The sequence below is a fragment of the Pipra filicauda genome, unplaced genomic scaffold (assembly GCF_003945595.2).
Source record: "Pipra filicauda isolate LSUMZ 115617 unplaced genomic scaffold, ASM394559v2 scaffold103_size3290846_pilon, whole genome shotgun sequence".
Classification (NCBI taxonomy): Eukaryota; Metazoa; Chordata; class Aves; order Passeriformes; family Pipridae; genus Pipra; species Pipra filicauda.
Window position 1 is genome coordinate 607523 of NW_024103474.1, and position 21268 is coordinate 628790.

At 35.2% G+C, this 21268-nt stretch overlaps 1 protein-coding gene across 1 annotated transcript in view; it reads right to left on the reverse strand.

Moving 5' to 3' along the window:
• Positions 1-21268, reverse strand: part of CACNA2D3 (calcium voltage-gated channel auxiliary subunit alpha2delta 3) — a 407078-nt gene that overhangs the window by 182502 nt on the left and 203308 nt on the right. The window contains exons 10-11 of the mRNA XM_027728083.2: positions 19433-19522; positions 14496-14609 (exon numbers count right to left, since the gene is read on the reverse strand). Of these exons, the coding sequence (XP_027583884.1) occupies positions 14496-14609; positions 19433-19522 (204 nt within the window). The remainder of the gene's footprint in view (positions 1-14495; positions 14610-19432; positions 19523-21268) is intronic.

Sequence of the window (21268 nt, forward strand, 5' to 3'; positions counted from 1 at the left end):
CAAACCTCGCACAGAATTTATATAGAAAGGGCCAATAATATTAGTCTTATGTGAATGGCAATCTTAACCTTGCCAGGATGTGAAGCCCATCTGCTATTTTCATCCTCCTGTCTCCACAAAAATACAGTTCAAGCAAGACCACATTGACACTTCCCACCATTGACATCTACCAGGAAAAAACCTCTCAGAAATAAAAGAAAAAACAATAAAATGAAACTTGAAAAATCCATGGGAGATGGCAACATTACCACCCCTTAGAGCTGAGCTCAAGTTCTACTTTCCTCCCCCCCCTTGGCAAAAACAGTTGTGGTTTTTTGCACAACATGGGCACTTTTCTGCTGTATTCCTCTCCTTTTCCTGAGAGTCCCTGGTGGTTTATATCATATGCAGACCCTGCCCACCCCTGCTAAGCAGAGAGCCTTAAAGGTAACATTCAGGAGTTAGGAAAGTGAGTCTTTGGCACAGAAGAGCATATCTAAAAGTTGGTGTGGCGCAGAGTGGCACAATACTTATCAGACAGTTCCCTAGATGGATTGAGGAGTCTGATAGAGGGATTCAGGGAAGGAATTAGCTAACTTCCTTAAAGGTTCAGTATTTGTCAGCTGAGAATTATGTTCTGACTGGTTGCCAGTGATTAATGGCTGTCATCTCTTTGCCCTGGAGAAGAGACACCTTGAGCAACTTTTGCAGAGGCTGTGAAGTGGCAGGGGGGTAAGAAGACATTCCCTCCATCCTTGCTGCTATGTCACCAAAAATGGCCTGACCTCAGTCTAGCCACGCCTCCTAACTAGGGGAAGGATTTTATTATGAAACAAACTCTTCTTTTGAGAATTTTGAAAAAAATGCAAGCAGAGAACAGTCAAAGATTTCATTTTGAGTTTCACCTTTGAATACAACTGAATATTGTATATAACACTGTTAAAACTATAGGGAAAACCCCACCAATTATACTGATCTAATGGTTTGCTAGTTGTCACTCTTGCTGCACACAAATTCCGAGCCAAGTGCATTTTTCTGTCTGAAATTGCACAAACATGATGTACCACAAAGGCATCCTCCGATGTCTGGCTCATCACTAGTTTCCATACATGGCCTTTTAAGGAGAATTTAGGTCAGCCTAAATAAAACAGTTTGCTTCAAAATGGGGTGCCATATGTCAAAATGTACTTTAGTCAGCCAGTACAATTTTTAGCCAAAAATTCAGTATTATCAGATATGGTGCTAAAACCTCTGTACTCACAGTTTTCTCATGCTATTTGCGTACACATTTGAATATTTTGCACAAATTTGGTTTTGGTTGCTTAAACGAATCAAAATATTTAAAAAAATTACTATGACTGTTATTAGAATTATATTATCATTGCTTGTTAAAATCATTAGTAAGCAATACTGCTAAGTTTCCATTATGGACTAAGTTCTGTCACCTTTTTTTAAAAATTCTAAACAGCTCCATTTGCTATATAAATACTGTGGGTAGTACTCATCATGAAATCCATGATAACTCTGGGAGACAGCCATGAGATAACTCTCCTTTTGACAGGACTGTACTGAATGACACACAAGACAGTGCTGTAAACTACCTCCAGCAAAAGGAGGAAAGGAAAACTTATTTCACAAGGCAGCTAACAGGATCTTTTGCCTTGGCAAATATTCTCTCTGTGTAGCAGACAGAGCAGAAAACTCCTATTGATCTTTTTAAGTAGAGTTATTTTCCAAAGAAATTCTTCTAGGAAAGCTGAAACACAGAGTATTGTTATATTGATCAAATCTCAGGCAGCGTGTGCTGCCCACGTGCCAGACTTCCAGGGACAGCACAGCTGAGAGCACAGATTTTCTGGTAAATAAAGCAAGGTACACCCAGCTACGATACTGGATGTCCCAAATAAAGACCCAGTGGAGACAGAAACAGCGTACTAAAACCACCCTCAACTCCTCTGATGTGGAGTTCACAGCTATGAAGAGAGACTTTTAGATCCTCACAAATCCCTGCCACACAATGGCAGGATTCTGCCACTGGCTGTGTTCCCAACACAGCCCAGAACAAAGGCAAGTAGTACTAAGATGACAGCACGAGAACAGAGGTAATGGGAGAATGAGGGGAAAAGAACTTAGTCATAGTAAAAGTCCAGATTTATTTTTGAATTGTAGGTTGTTTATGCCTTTCCAGTACAATATAAACCACCAGATCAGACTCAAATTCTACACTAGAAAACAACGGGAATCTCAGACTATCCCTACTCTCTAACCACATTCTGTGGTCCCCGCTCAAAACTGCCAGCACTACAACAGCAAAAATGTTACACTGATGATGCTCCCACAAACTGGTGACTGATGAGAAACTTTTTTTTCAACTGTGACAACAAAGGGACAGACAGAAAGATAATCTAACCAGAGTAATTTTTGCACAGAGGATGAAATTCGTCTTCCATTAAATTTTGTGCCTATAAAACTTGATAGCGTGAATATTTTATGAAAACTCACCCCCTAAATGTGATGCAAACTTAGCCAAAGCAAATGTTTACAGTTTTCACCCATCCCTACCACAGATGTTTCAGTATTTAGACAAAACTCTCATTTTATGGGAAATTCAGCCTTTTCTGTTTCACAGTAAGAGCAAACCCAATAAATGTACACTCAGTTAATTTCACTCTTGGAGGTTAAATTAACAGAGTAGACAAACTGCTGAGGAATTTTCCCCTTAATTTTAAAATTAATTGAAAACAACTGCACACCTACTGCAGAGCAAATGAAACAGTCATTCTCAGGCTGGTAGATGTTTGTAGGTACTGCAAAATCTGGGGAAAGTAGCACCTCGAAAGAGGAAGATTGGAATCCTGAACAAGTGACCTGCTGCAAGGAACCTATAACCCAGATTTCAGGTCCCTGGGAGCATAAGGCACATGAGAAGGGGAGATCAGCTGCAGTCCCAAATTTTATACTCAGTTTGTTGAAAATCATATTTAGTAACACCAGTCCAGAATTTGGTAACTCTTCTTCCAGGCATGTTGGTAACTCACAGCTCTCTGCAGCCAGCCTTCCGTGCAATACCATGGAAAACTTTATCCCAGAAGGAAAGAAATCTGTGCCTGAGAAATCCCCTTTTGATTCCTATTTCATTTACTTCCCCTTGATTTCTTCTCTCTCCTATTCCTTCCACTAGACCTTTTCCTTGTAATTTTGGGCTTGATTTTTCACTCTTGGAAAGTCTACTAGGTAGATGGATCTAGAAAATAACAGAAGTTATTTTTCAGGTGGTCTTTCATATTTTGCAATATGTTGCACCTACTCCTTTTTTGCAATAATTTGTTAATTATTTGGGGAAGAAGAAGTCTAGGAGGACAAGAGTTGAAAAGAAGCTCACTGCTTTCTATCTGACATACTGAGTATGTATTTCAGTTTATTGATTGCCAGTGCATATTTGTTTAGTAAGAGTTAAAGATTTAGACTGAAATAAAAATGATTCATTCAAAGACCAGTATTATTCTATCTTTGCTTTTTACACTTAGGAAACATTCCTCATGGTTGTATTAGTATCTTGTATGATTAAATCAACTAAAAAGTACAGAAAGAGACCATACCTGATACTACCTCAGACTTTCAAGAACTCAAAGAACTCTTCCTCATCAGAGGCTGAAATACTGAATGAATCACATTTGATAGAAAACTTGTAATAACTGCTGTATTCTACAGTTCCATCATATTTTATTCTTGCCAAGAGGATTGCCCAGGAGCTTGCCTAGCAGATATGTCTGCTGTCTCCATTCATGCAAACTTCCAAATTTTCCTTTAGGCATCTTGACAACAGAGAGCAGTCTTCTTTCTAAGGGTGTTCGTGGCAACGTTTTTCCTCAAAAAAGGATAACTTGTTTCTACTTATTTTTTAAAATAGGTGATGTGAACATAAAAATGTTACCAGAAGTTGCTGAGTATTTCCAGATCATATTGAAGCATAAGAGATAACGAACTTGACCGTACGATTAGAGAGAGAACCAATTTTCCACAAAAAAAACCCCTAAATGGTTTCTGTCTTGAATTGTCCAGGCTCTGTAGGTGTTCTGTTTTATGAATCTCAATATAACATACATTTCAAAATGTTTTCTATTTATAGCTGCTCCTATTTTCATAATAACATGCTGAACAGCAGCCATTGGCATATACACTTTACTGCTACAATGGATTTTAAAGCCTTCTTCAATAACAAGTCCCAGATGATTCAAAATCCTACATGTTTTTTCAAGATATGAATGTCTAATGACATAAGATGGCAGAATAAAGACTTCTGTCTTCTAACAGTGCACTAAACTCAGCCTCAGTGTTCAAATCCAGCAAAAAGCTTTCAAGAACTCGTAAGGGGAAACCTCTGCGACTGAACCGAAATCTTAACAGAAGTCAGTGCACAGTGTTATCCCACAGAAAGAGAACATATTTATTCAGATGTGCAAATCTCATTCTGTCAGTTCTGCACAGGGACAACTAAGGCAGGGGTAGTAGAGAGGATTATGGGATGATGGCATTTAGAACCTCACAGAAAAGAATGGGTTTTTATCAGTTTTGCAGCAGATGTCTGCACATGGGAACAGAACACAAAAGTTAAGTCTACAGAGAATGTCGTGTTTTGCAGAAGTCTCAGAATGCAGTTAATGCTGTTATGCCAGTTTAGAAAAAGTAGGTATAAATATAGTGAGATAAACAATGTGCTCTAAATGGGTATTCTATAAAATGCAGAACCACTAACAAAGTTACAAACTCAACCACTCAGAAAGAATCAGCAGACCCACAACGGAGTTCTAAAGATGGGATTGTTTGGATAACTTGTTTAGTTCTTAATTCAGTAAAGGGCTTTAATGTATGCCTGAATCCATTGCTTTGGTTATAGAGATGTAATAATTCACATATGTAAGCGCTTCGCTGAAATGAATACTAAACTAGACATACATGAGCCCCTGCATGGAATGAATCTCTTGTACTGTCTTGATATATGTGCATTCATTGTTCTATAGCCAGACACCACGAAGGATAACAGAGGTACCCTGGGAAAATGGTATATATGAATAATAATTTCATATAAACAACGTCTGTTATACTTCCAAACCAGGCAAATTTGGCCTCTCAGAGTAAAATGAGTAAGAAATACCATTCAGTGCATGTAATGGGATGCCAGCAAGAGAATACTATACCAAACATTTAACTTCCTCCCTTTGTAACATTCCCTTTCCAAACATCTCTTGAGATTTGATATTTAAACATGCAATTTACCAACCTTCTCAACTTAATGTAAATATCCAACACAAGTTAAAGTCTCAGTGTGTAACGAAACAACACACTATGGCTTATTTTAATTCAGTGAGAGTTATACAACATAGAAGTATATGAAGATTTCATTAAAGGAAAAGTGATACAGGAATGAACTAAGAATGGATCATACAAACTAGGTAGAAATATAGTTCAGAACTCAGATGAAAATGTTTGAAAACAGTTGGGTTTTGTGCTGGTCTATAGTTTTCCAATGTATTTGCCAATTGCTTACAGGTTGTGGAATTGCAAGACCTCACCAGAACTAGCAATGGATCTGACCTAGTGGTTAGGAAAAGATGCAACAACCCATTTTCCTCTTAAGCCTCACAACTGTGCTGTCTCCTCTACTTGCACTTCTGCGTGGAACTGAAGCCATTCTTGGTAGTCATAAAAAAAATCTTCAATGATAATAATGCTTCTTCACTACATAATGCTGTGTTTGATTCAAGCTTAATCTTACATTAAATAAATAATTAGAAACTCGAAATTTTATTGCAGGATATTCTAAAAGCTATAACAGGCCTAAAACATCATAAGGTCAGCTTTTTAAAACATATGAATTTTTCAGTCTTCTCTATCTGTAAAGTCAGTGAAAAGTTATCATTTAGTATCTTGTGCTCTACAGAACAGAAAGTACCTATAAAGCAACCAAGCTTGTACATCTCCTTGTTTCAGGCTATTGGGAGAGGAAGCAGAAATGAGTGAACAAATCCCTAGTTTGGTCTGTTGCATCAACTTATTTTTTACCTCAGCTCTCCTCTAATGTAACCCTTAATACAAATTCAGATTATTTCAACTCCTTTCAAATGCCAAACTTTAAACATTTCATTTAGGAAGACATTCAATCCAACATAGTATTTTTCTTTTTTTTTTTACTATTTACTATTTTTAACTTTTTTTTTTTACTACTATTAATCCAAAATAATTGATTGGAAGATTGTATTACTTCTTTTTTGTCAAATGCAACCGAATGGGTTTCACATATTCAACAATGGTCACCTTTTTGTTGGTGACCACTCACAATTAACAACATGCATTCCTGATATTTTACAGAGACTGCAGAGAGTCATCTAAAATAGATCAGCTCTGACAGCCTTCAACATCTCTTTTCTGTCTGTTGTGTCTAAGATGCATACACTATAAAGAGAAGTAATTAAAAACAAGCAGTCTGAACTGAATCTTGGCTTTTAGTGTAACTGCAGCATTGCTCAGTTTAAACCACACAACCTAAAATACAGTTTTTATCGTGCTGTTGAAGAACTGCAAGAAATAAATGATCTCACCATTTCCTCAAGCAGATGACATAATTCTTCACATAAAACACTACCTCAAGAATAGACACAGTCCACAGAACAAAACAGGCATATTTGTGCAATTACTATGCCTATTTTAACCATCTTGCTTCTGGCATAATAACTTCGCAAAAATAGAGTTTTGAAAAATTAAGACCTTGCAGCATGTAAAATATCAAGACAAGGGGTTTTTTATATATATTAATTTTTTTGAATTAGTAAGCAGAAACCATAATATAACAGGTTCTTATAATATTAACTTATTACATTTTGGTCTCTCTTTTTAGTAATGGCTGTCAGCCACATATCCAGTATTATGACAGATGCAAATAGTGACTTGTAGTCACCTAGGGACGTTTTAGGGACACGTATTTTATCTTAAATTTTGGAACTCTCTCTACATACTACATAAAAATTAACTCCTTTTTTTACAAGGAAAAGGAATCATTTTTGTGTTACCAATACTCGTGAGTTCCAAAAGAGTACTTTGGACAATCTATTTCAGATTTTAGATTATTCTCCATTTTCACCGCCCACTGTTCATAAGGTGTTCTGTGTGACTCATCACTAATTTACTTTTGTATCTATTTCTGATCATATGACAAACATTAGCATGGTAATGGCACTATAGATACGCATTTACATTGTGTATAAATTATCATTCCATCAAAAATTCCTCAAACATCAGAAAGCTTTAGCCATCCTGTGATTCTAGTCAACCATAGGACTCTGTATACAAGGGACAGTAATCCTTCCTCTGGCAATCCACATACACCCTGAGGTTAATATTTAATTAACCTTACCTTCACAAAAAAATCTCCCCATCTTTTGATTTTAAACACTGCAGAAAAAGTTTCCTCATGGCAAACTGAATTGAAATCAGACTAGAAAAGAGGCCTTAACAACTGTGGGTCTCATATTAAAGAATACAAGTAAAAATACTACTACTGCTTGTAGACTGCATTATGGTACTTTAGACCAAAAAAAATTCACTGAAACAGGAACCTACAAGCCCAATTTTCTCATTAAAAGGGAGAAGTAATAATGCTTAATAAAACCTTTTTTAAACTTTTTGTCCCCCCCAAAAAAACATTGCAGATGGGGCAAGAAACTAGGACTACAGGCCTTCTGAGGAGTTTTTTCTCTTTATCCCAAAATCAAAAACTTCTGTTTGATCTCATACCCCATCTTTCATCATACTGCAGGGGTGCCTAAAAAGATAGGTAATTAATGTAAGTTATGCCATCGTCTGAAAGGCCTATGAAGTGCCTGGACTATCTTTTGTTCTTGAGATAACCAGTAATAAAGCACAGGGTTTGTGGAGCAGTAATAACATCCACCTCTAAAGTACAGCAGCCTTTTCAGAAAAAAAAAAAAATCAATTTAATAACATCCAGGCAACACTGCACACGAGACATTCAATCTGCTGTACTAATGTTCCCTGTTGCCAACATCAGCAGGTTCCTCAGCTACAGACTTGGTTAAAAATTCTCTGGAAGGTTTGTAACCTTTTGGACAGCAGACATGAAGAAAAAGATGATCTGCCACCAATGCAAGGCCACAGCACAGCCACTCATTCTCCTGTAGCCTGTTTTCAGCATCCATCGATTTCCTTAGGATAGTTTTCAGACAAAGGAAACGAAAACATGTCATGTTTTCACCTTTCTTTGTTAAAGGAGGGAAAGGAAAGTATTCTTTCCTGTCCTGTGGCAGGATCTAAATGTTTGGGCAATTTTACATATACTCAAAGCTCAGACTTCCATTTCATATATAGCAATTGAAGCCAATAGATTGTTTGCAACTAAATAAACTGACTAAATGGATTTCTAGTTGAAAAAAAAAAATCTATTAAAGATAAATATTTATTTTGTAGATCTCTAATATAAATGAACAGATTGAAATTAAGAGCTTTAGTGACCAAGTGACCAGTTCTTACCAGCAATGACCAAGTATTTTCTTAAATACTTAAGAAAGCCATATATTATTAAAGGTACTATAAATATTGATCCTGTATGCATGAAAGTCCCACATAACTAAGGAGTTATCAACCGATTATTATTGTCTGCAAATATAATGTACAGTTTTGAAATCAAATCTTAATCCTGCAAATTTTGAGGTGCTGCCCTCTGGATTCAATTATAATTTTAAGTACTGTATATAGATCCAGAGACCTGCCAGACTATGAAATTTTTCCAGTGAAGCAGATGTAAGAGCAGGTATAAACACTTAAAAGTCATGGAACTACTTAAATTGTAATTTCAAAAGTTCCATTCAGACACAGGCAGCATTAGCTGTTAGGTCTTTCTATATCACAATCATTTAGCAGTTGGAATAAAGATGTTATTGCAGTTACACTTTATATTCACCCTAGTTGAAACTTTAGAAGTGATAGAAACCATCTTAAATCTCTGCCTTGTTGTAATGGTTCATAAGGATAAAGAAAATATTTCTGTGCCATACAAAATTAATTCTACCCAGAATCCTCAGAATAATGGAACACAGACAGATGAAGTTCTATTCCCTCTTACTTGCCCAGAAAGTGAAAGGCTGCAGAATATCTAACAAGGTAACTGAATATGGAGGTATTTTTATCCCAGATTCTCTAGTTGGATTTGTTTCTAGAAAATGAAGAAATTTTAGGTGGGGTTTTGGGTTCCATTTAACTTGACTACGTAGTTAGGGATTAGTGCTTCTGGTTTTGCATGTATCTACCACAGCATATAGCTATTCCAGATAATTATGAAAGCAAATGCTTCTCAGACTCGGAGACAAACCAAAGGGAAGGATATAGTTCAACTGATTAAATTATTCTTTTGCTTTCTTTTCCAGATTTTGCTTCTGGTACAACATCATGAAGGAAGGAGCTCTCAGGTTCAGGGAGCAGAACGTCTATTTCTGGATGTTGTAAGACATAAAAGGTCACAAAGTTCACATCTTTCTTAACCACTTGAGTGCTGCATCAACCCATATGAAATAGGAATGCTAGCAGACTGTATCCAAACTGAAATAAGCACTTATTTCCCCCGATCTCAATGTGATTTCAGACTGCTCTGAATCATAGTAATGGAAGAAATGCTTTTGGGCTTCTCCAAAACAGTGAGTAGACAGGCTTTATAGAAGTACAGAACTTGATAGTCACATAAAAACAGTGGGGAAATAGGGAAGAGAAAAACACCTGCAATATGTGGGGAAATGGGGAAGAGAAAAACACCTGCAATATGTGCAGGCACTGGGTCATTTTAGCCAGCGGAGAAAAAGGATCATAAGAGAAAAAAGATTTATGAAGTTGCTGCTGAGTCAATAGGGTTTTAAAGTGTTTCCTCATATATTTAGACAAAAGGATTTACTGTATTATTTTCCTTTGCAATATCGCAATATACTGAGAACAGTCTTGCTATATGTAAAATGTCAAAATATGTAAAACAATATTTAAGTAGACACTTTCTCTTCAAAGTTGACTAATTTTCAATTAGTGATTAAAATGGCTTTCAACTGAGAACATGACAGAGCTTGAAGTTTTGGAATATCTCTGATTTCATTGTAATTTCATTTTTTGATGTGCTACAGCATTTCAGCAACATTTGCAAGATTAGTCTTCCTGGAATTCTCCATTAGTTACTTGCTGGAATTTTCCAATAGGGAGGAACAAGGATTGTGTTATTTAAGAAAAGAAATTCATGGTACTACTTTCTGGGACCAAACCAGAGGGGTTATCTTTTCCTGTAGTCAAGTCTATCTGTCTGCCTGCATCCCCCCGTCCTGTCTTTTCATCCTTTTAAATCAAAATAAGGTACTTAGTGAAATATCGCAGGGCAATATTTTGCTTGTTTCTAGTAGTGCATTCGGCCATAATAGTAGCAGCAATAACATAGAGTAAAAGCATGACTCTGTTCCAACTGACATCAAAAAGATATTTGGAGACTTAAAAGGCTTTCTCCTGAAAAAGGACCTCAAAAAATAAAATTATTGCAATTGTATTATAGCTGTAATTGAAAACAAACACTTTCTTGGTACTATTATTTTGAAATACTTATTTCTGCTACATGCTGAAAATCTTGGCTTTTATATAACAGTGTAGATGTATTTACTCTTGCAGATTAATTGTTCTCTTGTTGGTATTTCATGTGACAGAGTTGCCACGAATGAATTACAGAAACTTACTGAATGCAAGCTTCATGAATGAGAAAAATTATGTAAATAACACAAACTCATTTATAATGTGTGCGAATCAGCTCCTTGAGGTGCAGGATTGTATGTAAGGACTCATAAAAAAAAGGAAATAAACATTACCAACTTAGAGACTTAGTCATGTAAATAAAATATAGTATGTTATAAAACCAGCTTCTACTAGATTTACATTTTAAGTAGCAGAATATATTAGGAAAACATGCAGAAATGGGGGGGGGGGTTTGCTGAGGGAGATAGAGACTCATAAAAAACTCAGTAAAATGAAAGCATTTCTTCTTTCAAGGAAACAGTCCAGAAGATAATTTTAAATAGTCTTTTGATGGTCATAAGTCTTTAGCTCATACACAAAATCAGCCTGATTTCCTCCCAAAAACCCAACTAACTAATTTAAGCTCCTTTGGTGATTTAGCAGGAGTCATTTTATTCCATTTAAAAATCATTGCAACACAATTTTCATTTAATGCATTATCAGAAGGAAGATGATTTTTAATCAGTTTTCAGGCAGAATTCATCTACAATACTATGTAATAAAATGCTCTTATCCCTGTTTACACAGCTTATTTTTTTTAAAAAATATCTTTTACAGAGATATAAATGGTTTGGGGAAAGGAAGAAAATATGAATTGTTATTTATATCCTGACAGTTTATTTCACTCTCCATTTTTAGAGATTGTCACCAACAAACTAGTAAAGTCTTCATAGTTATATGAAGAATTTCTTCTTTTCTATAAGAGAAGATGCTTCTGTTGCAACTACTGATAACATATTTAATATTATCCAACATTAGATAATTTATAACTGGAGTTGGTACTTTTCTGACAAGGTAATTGAGGTAAACAGAAACTTAATAACTTACCTCAATTAGGAGCTATTACCTTTTCCATCACTGTCCACCCCAGTATCAAAATGCAGGAAAAATATAAATGATAAGAAAGATGAAAAGGCAATACATTGATGAATAGAGAACAAAAAATGTGACTAAAAAAACTGTTAAGCAGTTCAAAAGTGTGATTTACAAATACAAAAAACCAGCTTTGGAGAGAATAAAGATGGTGTAATGCAAAAGCAGTGAATGTGAAGTGCACAGGATACATAATTTTTAGGCACACTGAAATTGCAAATAGGAGTATGTACGCTAGTGCATTTTGAATAAGTCTTTCTTTCTAGAACAACAAATCCTATAAAAACATTGAAAGCTCTAATGCATTAAGGCATACATATGGAAATCTTTTACATTTTTCATACTGAAACATTTCAGGCTGAAAAGATGACAAAGTGATTTGGGGGTTTTTTTCCCCTGCATATTTTCTAATACACAATTTAGAAGGCCGTATTAACACAATAAATATTTGTATAGAGCTGCGTAGAATATTGCATATGAACTAAAAGCTACTCCCTAAACACCATGTCCTTGGTAAACAAGGTAGGATTCTTCCTGCTAGGCCTTTGCAGAAATATTCCCCAAGGGAAACCTGTCCTGCTGCTTATTGCAACAGCTGTGCTGAGCATTGTTATCTCAGATATAGCTGTGGATTTGCACATGAAAGATATACAACACATGGTTTTCTGAAAATACTTAGCTGACTGTTTCAGAGAATTCCTTCCTTACTGATTTCTTATGATAGAGAGAGTGTCCCCATGGTCTCTTCTTCTTAAGAGAGGAACTAACTCCATCGTATAAGAAAATACAACACATCAGAGGCACACCCTACTGAGAGATTCTGTGAATCTCCTTAGACATCAGTGTTTGATAGATAAAGCAAAATGTTCTCATGGAACATCTGAGGACTTAACAACTTCGATTAGATAGTATCCCACTGAATAAGAGCAGAAGGACTGGCCACAAGACTTTTGACCCTCTTCCCAGTGGAACAACATTGTGTTTTCATAAAAAAAAACTAACCAAGTCACACGATCATAAATAAAACTGGAAAAGAGAGAAAACTGGTAGGATCGAGAGGGTCCAAGAAATACAGATTGAAATTCCAAAGATAATTTAAATTTAGTCATATTCCTCATACGCTTTATTTAATTTGTTTAAATTTAACTTCTTTACATTTGTATATTGCTTAATGAAAATTCTTCATACATCATTTGATCGTGGAAATCCTGAACCGCTACAAGATTTAACTGACTAAAGTATTAAGAGTAAATACTGAAGCCTGTAGTTGAAATTCACACTTCTCAGACCATTTCCATAGGGATAAAAGTACGTGCAAACATCTGGAAATTACTCAGAAGAAGGAAACATTTTTGTCTGCTGTTTATAAACATTTCTGATCTGAACATGCAGCTATTAAAACAGTAATTTCACAATCAGGTTATAGCTGTCTTGTTTCTCTCAGAAAACATTCAGAAATAAGTGTGAATACAAACAAGGATTTAAGAAATATATGTAGACTATATTACTATCAGGCATTTCTATGAGCATCAATTCACACAAAAAGAATTACAGAATATGCAGAAATACCAAGGTATCCTTGCATTCTTTCAAAGATAACAGTTTTCCTGGCATGTCCTGGTAAAGTCACAAAGCATATGACCTTTCTTCTTTTAGAGAATGAAGTTACATAAGAGGAACTAGCAAGGTATCTGAAGAGCAAAATAGATCTTCAGATTGCAGTTATTTAGTACTCTACGTTCTCTGAACAATAACCTCTTACCCAACAGAAAGTAGAATGGTTGCACATAATTTTTACTCCACAAAATTACAGTAATTAGCATAACATTTTCAGAAGACCAGTAAAAAAAAGGTCACCAGTTTCCCATTTTCTCTTGCTCATTAATTGCTAATAGATGAGGTCTAGTTCAGGTAAACAAGAGAAGAGAGAACAGAGAACAAACAGAACTTTATAAAAGAGAAGCAGGACTAAAAGTTACAATTAAAACTACTATTTTTTTTTTCCACAAAATAGAGAACCTCCCTGCAGCAGGGAGGTTAATCAATTACTTGCTCAAATTGCACTTCAAAGAGTTGGTTGTTGCTTTCACAGGCACATAACATGGCAGGTATGTCAAACTACAAAAACTTCCTAAAATAGTTCCAAAACTTGCTTTAGCAGAAGAGAAAGTGCAGAAGGAAATTATTTCACATGCACAGATACAAGGCCTACTAGAACTTCCTCGTCAGGAAAAGGGTGTTTCTGCACTACTGCAAAACTTCCACATGTTATATAACAAGGAAATTTAATTCTGGGCAAATTTCTTCATACAGACCAATAGAAACAAATAAATTTTTTATAAAATCTTACCAACTGCCAACTCTATGCCTCACTCTGACAAATAAAGACATTAAAAATACGGAGTACTACACCTGCTGTTTCTCCAGTCGTAGTAAGTTATTCACTGTCCACAGTCCATACCTATCTTTAGCTTGAAAAAGCACTGAATTATTAATGTGTATTTTGGGAGAAAGAAGAAAATTTTCTTGTTTAATGATGTCTCACAGGGGAAGGATTATATAACGCTCAAAAACGTACCCTGGAGAGAAACAGTACCTTAATATCTTATGAACCTAAGTTCATTACTACAGTAAAAGGTCATCTCTATCCTGGAGCAATATCATATAAACATCATTTTTGTCATTAGTGAAACATCCAGTTATCCAAAATCATTTTTAGATCATTAGAAAGATTGTTATTGACTTTTCAATAGACCTACACTTTATCTTGGACATGAAGCTTCAGGTTTTCCATTAAATAAAGGTGACAACATACTTACTTTTCTGTCTGGCCAATTATATTTTGCAAATATTGTATCATATGTGTCCACAGCCCCATCAGTGATCAACATTATGGCTTGGCTGCAAATGCTTCCTTGTCCTGTGTGATTGAACTGTGAAAGGAAACAATCATGAGGTACAGCACATTCCTGTTAAATGAAGATAGATAGGATCACACTGGATAAACATGTCTCTTGTGAAATCTCTAGTATTATTAGTAGTAGATGAAAATATTCAGGCTGAAAACAGTTTATCATAGATATTATGTTCTTAGTGAATTGAAAAATAAGAAACACACCCAAATACAGCACTTCCCCAAATTGAAACTGTATTCCCCTGTTTTAGGTAGATGATAAGTATCGATGCATCTACAGAGGGTTTGCGTTGATTTAAATGCCATTTTAAAAGCACAAGTTAAGAAAGAAGTAATGAATGACTGAGGATTTGTCTGCAAAGTAAAGAAGATACACAACTCAGAGAGACATATGACATATGGCATTCAGATTCACTCAGGATTACATTCCATACGTTATTTTCTATAAAATATTTCTCTGGGAGAACCAAGTTCTTATTTATATATTTTGAGATTCTCCTCTTGCTCAGAATGAATATATAAAAGGAAGTCAAGCTGCTGAACAGCAGCACTTGAGCACAGGTACTTAGACAGCAATCAACATATCCTTTGGCATATGCAAAGGGAGTTTCTTCATTATACAAATGAGATTTTCTCCTGTCAAAGAGCAAGCACGTTGGACTGAGTCATAACAGAAGCTTTGATCTCTTGATTCTGGAGGTGGTGCTCTGACTTTGAATCCATTGCCTCCGTTTGTTTTGGTTATAGAACAGGTTCTTATTTTTCCATACACTTATATATTTGAAGAACCTAGGTGAAACATCTGGCTTTTAGCAAAAAAAGAAAAGCAAGACTGGAAAACTATTTGATTTTTCATTGTTATGTATGAACACTTTAAAAAATATCCATGAAAAGATCAACAAACTGGGATATTACAAACAACTCTACAGACTGGGCTAAAAGTTGAATACATGCTAATGAAAGAACAATCTCCTTTTATTCTCTTCCCATGTAGTTTTCATGTAGATTATCAAATTCAAGGTCAGGCAAGGCCTCATCCTATACCCTGTCTCTTGATGTTGAGAAAGCCAAGCACCTTGTCAGCCTGGTTGTGCCCCAAAATAGGGTGGTCCCATTTAAAGGTGAATTACCTCACAGAGACTGACCACTTCTGTATTCATCAAAAATTATTCAGATTATTCTGATCTGATTTGGTGTAGCAACTGCTCTGTCTTTAAGCTTTCTGCAGTTTACTCACCCTTACATATTCACTGCTCTTCCAGAGCTCTAAAAGTCACTTTTTCTAAAAAGAAGTTCTGAACTTCTAAAAATTTCATCTTTGTAGAAGTGCCTGCAGTAGAAAAGGGTGGATGGTGGGCTCCAGCAGTGCTCTGTCCTCTTTTCTTCTGCCTTCACACTTCTCTATGTGAGTAATCACACCCACATTCAACAATCATTTCCATCAATGCATTTCTCCCTCAGTTTCTTTTTGAGCAAAAAGGAATCTCAGCAAAGAGTAATGGAAACATGTTGCTTAACAGGCAGCTAATGTGCGTTTAGTATATTCTGGTCAGTGGCTGGTTGAAAATTCTTATCTGTGATACTTTCAGGGCAGACTACCCACAAAATTCTTCACTCATGGCAGTTTTTCCAGTCTTAACTAGAACTAGAATTTTTACAGTGAGATTCCTTCATGATCTTAGATTCCATATTTTCTCGTAAAGATGAAGCTGCTTTGGGAAGGGATATGTTCTTCACAGGGACAATGTATTTGGAAAGTGACAAGGTATCTTAAAAGAAAAATTAATGAGGGGGGAATGCCTTCATACATTTATTTTAAAACATCACTCTGTGTGCATCTGCATTATTCTACATGGTTATCTGAATATTTTGAGGAATGAGATTCAATTCAAATACTTTGATGAGTAATATCTTCTCATATTTGTCTAAAACTTTAATTTTATTGAATAGCAAGAGTGATGAAAGTGTTTTCCATAATAATAACAATGACAAGGGCCTTATGATGAACTACAATTAACTCAGTGATTCATCAGTTAGCTGAAAAAACTTCAGCGCATCCTGACATTTACTGCATTTGGTTGTGATTAACAGTCTTTGAAATGTCACAGAATTTTATTTAATTGGTTATGATTTTTTTAAAGGTAATCACTACAAAGAGTGCATTTGTCACCAAAAGAGATAATTGCAGTTGTCACATGACATAGTAGGTGCCCAACTACTGAACCAAGCACTTCTATATTCTTACACTGTATAATGTACACTGCATAAACTGATGATTGGAAAGAATTTGGAAGTGGATTTTTAAATGTGCTTTTCAAAGACATCAGTATCAACCATCTTCAAATCTTAACAACCATAGCAAATACTGAAAGGTAAATTGCAAGGGAAAATCAACTGAGTTTAATTGGTGTAACCCCTGAACCATTCGAAAATCCAACCAGAATCTTAATACACTCTATTTGTGCAACACAAAGCTTTCTCTTTTTTTTCCTTTCCTACCTGCCCCCCTTCCTACTTCTTTTTTTTTTTTCCTAGTGTAGAAAAGACATCCTTAGCTAACTTATAGTTTACAAGAATAGATTTCTGACACATGAAGGTCACATTCCATAAAAAAAAGTGGGAAATGGTTTGCTGTACTCTTTTAAGGAAAGATTAAGTAGCTTTTTTTCTAGGCTATGCTGCTTAGCAGAAACTTCCAGAGACTTTGTTGATATGCCTGTATATAATGGAAAAGATTTTTATGCTGGCATTTCTGAAAGTTTATATGCAAGAAGGCTTGAACCTACTATACTTCCTTTTATAGTATAAATAGAAATAGTCAATATACCACCTTGCATAGATCTGAACACATGTAGCACAATCCATCATGACCTTACAGATCTGTCTCATGGGTACAATTCAGTACATGGGATATCAGTTCCCCTTACTCTCAAAACTGCTTTTATTTAATGAGATTTTTATACCACATTTATTCTTATAACTTCAATTGCCTCACAGATTTTACAACAAAATAAAACAAAACAATTCTCATTTCAGGAACTCTTGATCACTGTCTGTAACGTGAAGGTTTTTTTCAGTTTTTCGGTTTACACAGATTTGGAAGACCAGCACAGAACAACTCTTGCATTGAGGCTGGTTGCTATTTACTGTTGTGTTTCTGGTTCCTAAGACTATACTTGGTGCCCACAATTCTAATAAACTCTCTAAAATAACCTAGAGTGTTCTTTACTTCATGCACCTTTTCCCATTGTCATTTTTGGCATGCTCCACATGAAGGCATTAGTTCCACACTGCCTGGCTGAACACACGAGCAGTGGGTGGAGGAAAATCCTCCTTTTTTTCATTTTAGGATTTTATGCCTGGAAAGGAATTGATCAATATTGTCCTTCAAGATGAATACAAAGGCATTAGAACCAGTAATTATTCTATAAATGTACACTATAAAGGCAGGCACACTCGTCAAGAAAAACCTTCTGGAGAACATTCTGGTTTGAGGTCTCCTTTGCAAGGTGCCTCCTTCAATCAAAAGATAGTTTGCTACTTAGTTTAGATGAGATTTTTCATCTTCCAGCAGACTAACAGATTTTAATATTTTTTCCCCCAAGTAACTGATTATCCTTAAGGAAGAGGGGGACAGGGGGCAGAGAAAAGAAAAGAAAAAAGAAAAAAAAAAAAAAAAAAAAGGAAAAAAGGGATAAGCTACCTGTATTTGTGACTGAAATTTTTCTTTCCAGAACAACCCTGGTAAATATGAGTGATAATAATAAAGTTTCTAAAATACTATTTGGTCTGGTTCAATCTTTATTTTATAATCTACTAATTCGTGAGTTATGACTATTTTTTCTGAATTCTTAAAATCCAACTGAGGTTAGTTAGGATGCATATTAATTCTAAAGCTACAGAATTAAGATACAGAATTCATTACTGCTACTGTTCACTTTCCCCCTTTCTTTCCTTGCTTTTTTCCAATTAACACCTCCAGGAAAGTATATAGTCAGCTGAGTTAAAATGCTGCTAAAGTTGTCCTTTGCTGAAACGCGTGGACTGACAATATATTTTACTTTTGCCAGAAATGACAAGAAAAATCTCTCTGAAATACACTACATAAAATCACTATAACCACTAAGACTGATGTGTACCCTGTGAGTAAAAGCAGGGCCTGCACTAGATTATCTCCATGATCATGACGTTCACCTGCTAGAGACTGTATTCCTGTTTATAGCCATTATTCACAGGAATGTTATCAGAAAGTTACCTGCATGTTTTTGGCAGACAAATAGTTAAAACAATACCTTTGAGCTGGTTAGACAAAGCTTTATATTTCTCCCTCTATCTTAGAGCATTTCAGAAGTACGAAAGTGTTCAAGTAACTTCCTTTATATAAGCAATAAATGATAATTGTCATGCCAGAAGTCAAACCTATAAACAGTAATTTCACAACTCTAATAACAGTGTATTCTCAAAGTGTTTATGAATATACAAATTCATGTCATTCTCAAAATATTAGCTCTTCCAAATAAAAAAAGAACAAACTGTGAAATTTGCATGTTACCCTGGTATCTTTTAACACATAGAACAGCTGTTGAAATAAACCTTATTTAATGCACACATGTGTGTATAGGTGTATATATAGACACAAAATACATCAATATAAAACATACACATTAAAAAATGTAGATTTGTTTATATATTCCACCACATATAGATTATACAGAATTCTTGTTCAATGGATAATATATTACTACCATCACATTTTTGAGTTCTAATTTATTATTTTAAAACTGAAATTGCTAAACAGCAAGAAAGGTGTCCCCAGTGTAAATCTAAAAAGCATGAACTTACTTCATTGAGCATGTTGAAAGCTTCATTTAAAGCAATGTCCAGCATTCCAATTCCTTTTGCAAAAAGTTTGTCAAGGTGTTCCCTGAAATGCTGAAACATGAACAAGAAAGTTTTCTTTGTCAGGATGTTGTCACAACATACTTGTTGATATCAATGATTATTTCTGAATACTTTAAACCTACTTCTTAGGTTTAAATGACTGAATACACCAGTTCATAAACCAAAATGATTCCCAAAATGATTAATCCTTTTGAACTCTTGAAGTAACACCAAACTAAGGATGTGTTAGAACAATAATAATGCAAAGGTTACACCAGATACATTTTTGGCTACTTATTCAATCAAGCAATTTTTCCTTGGTTGATTTTATTTTTTTGTGTTTCTCTTTAGTGGTATCCATATCTTCTTCTCACTTCACAATATTCATTCAAACTGTTATTCCAAACTTGTTATCACAAGGCCTATGAATTATCAAGAATGAACACGCAGCATTAACAGATTATCTAAAATTAATACTAAATTATATAATCTCTAGTGTATAATTCAGTTCACATGATCAGTCAGAAGAACAAACATTTTCTCTCACCATAACTCTATTTATACAAGTTCTGAAAAGTATACTGTTGATATGTGAAGAAATACAATAGTGCCATTTTTTTGATACAACACAGTAAAAGTGGTAAAAAATTAATCCATGCACTATCAATTTTTAAAAAAATCAATGTTTTCTGCCTCCAGGTTTCAGAGTGGACAGATGCTACAAGGTGATTCTGCAAAAGGTTGAAGAAAGCCCAAATGCACGTGCAGTTTGGTCTTTGACTGGAGGGGTTTGTAGTTTTTTATTTGTTTTTTTAAACCAACTCCATTCTCTGTCTTATCTTCTTTTTTTTTTTTTTTGAGAATTTCAGCACTTTATGTCCACTGGAAAACAAAAAAAAATCACTAAACATGTAAGTTAACATTTCTTTGTTTCCCTACCTTATCATACCAGGTGTGGCATTAACTGGATTCATGCCAAAACAAATCATGTTTTATTTCACAGGCAGCACAAAGAATGGCTTAATCAGACTGTTCACTCTACATCTGGCTCACGATGTTTATTAGCAAACAATCAAAATATACTGTTGTACTTTCAGAGAGGCTGCTTGTTTACCCTCTCAAAGAGTGGTACCTTATTGTGACTTCCAAGGGTGTACTATTGACACAACTATAACCCATCAGGCTGTTGTTTTAAGGAAAATCTGTAAGGAGAAAAGCTCCAAATTTCAAACACACATTTTTTTCCCCATTTCAGACATGTCCAGGCAGTACAACAATGCTCTGTCAGTCATGTTATAGTACCCTATTTGGTACTGGAAAAGGCATTTTAGAACATTGCATTATTTGTGTATGAGGAAAGCAAAGTTTCAAACTAATATTCTCAGAATTTCTCTACAGCTTGCCCACACATGTCTCCAACTCCCACTCAGTAATTTCATCCATTACAAAAGCACTGCCAAACAGAAAAGTGTATTCCAGCCCTTATAGTAGTGAAAAAATGTCAGGGCAGGACATTAACCACTGAAACATCAGTTTGAAGTAAAAGGGATTTCAGAATGAGATAAAAAACACCTCAACTCCACCTTCAATAACTTTCAGGAACCAAACAGATCCCCAAACCCAGGAGTTCCCTGCTCTTAATGAGTCAAAAAGCGTATTTTAAACTTTACATCTTAAAGAGCTCTTTTTAGTAATAAATTGTACAATGTTGGTTCATCTCAACTTCTCTTTACTATCCTATTGGAGCCCTTACAGACTAATATCTGAATTTCCTAGAGTCTGACTTGGATATCTGTC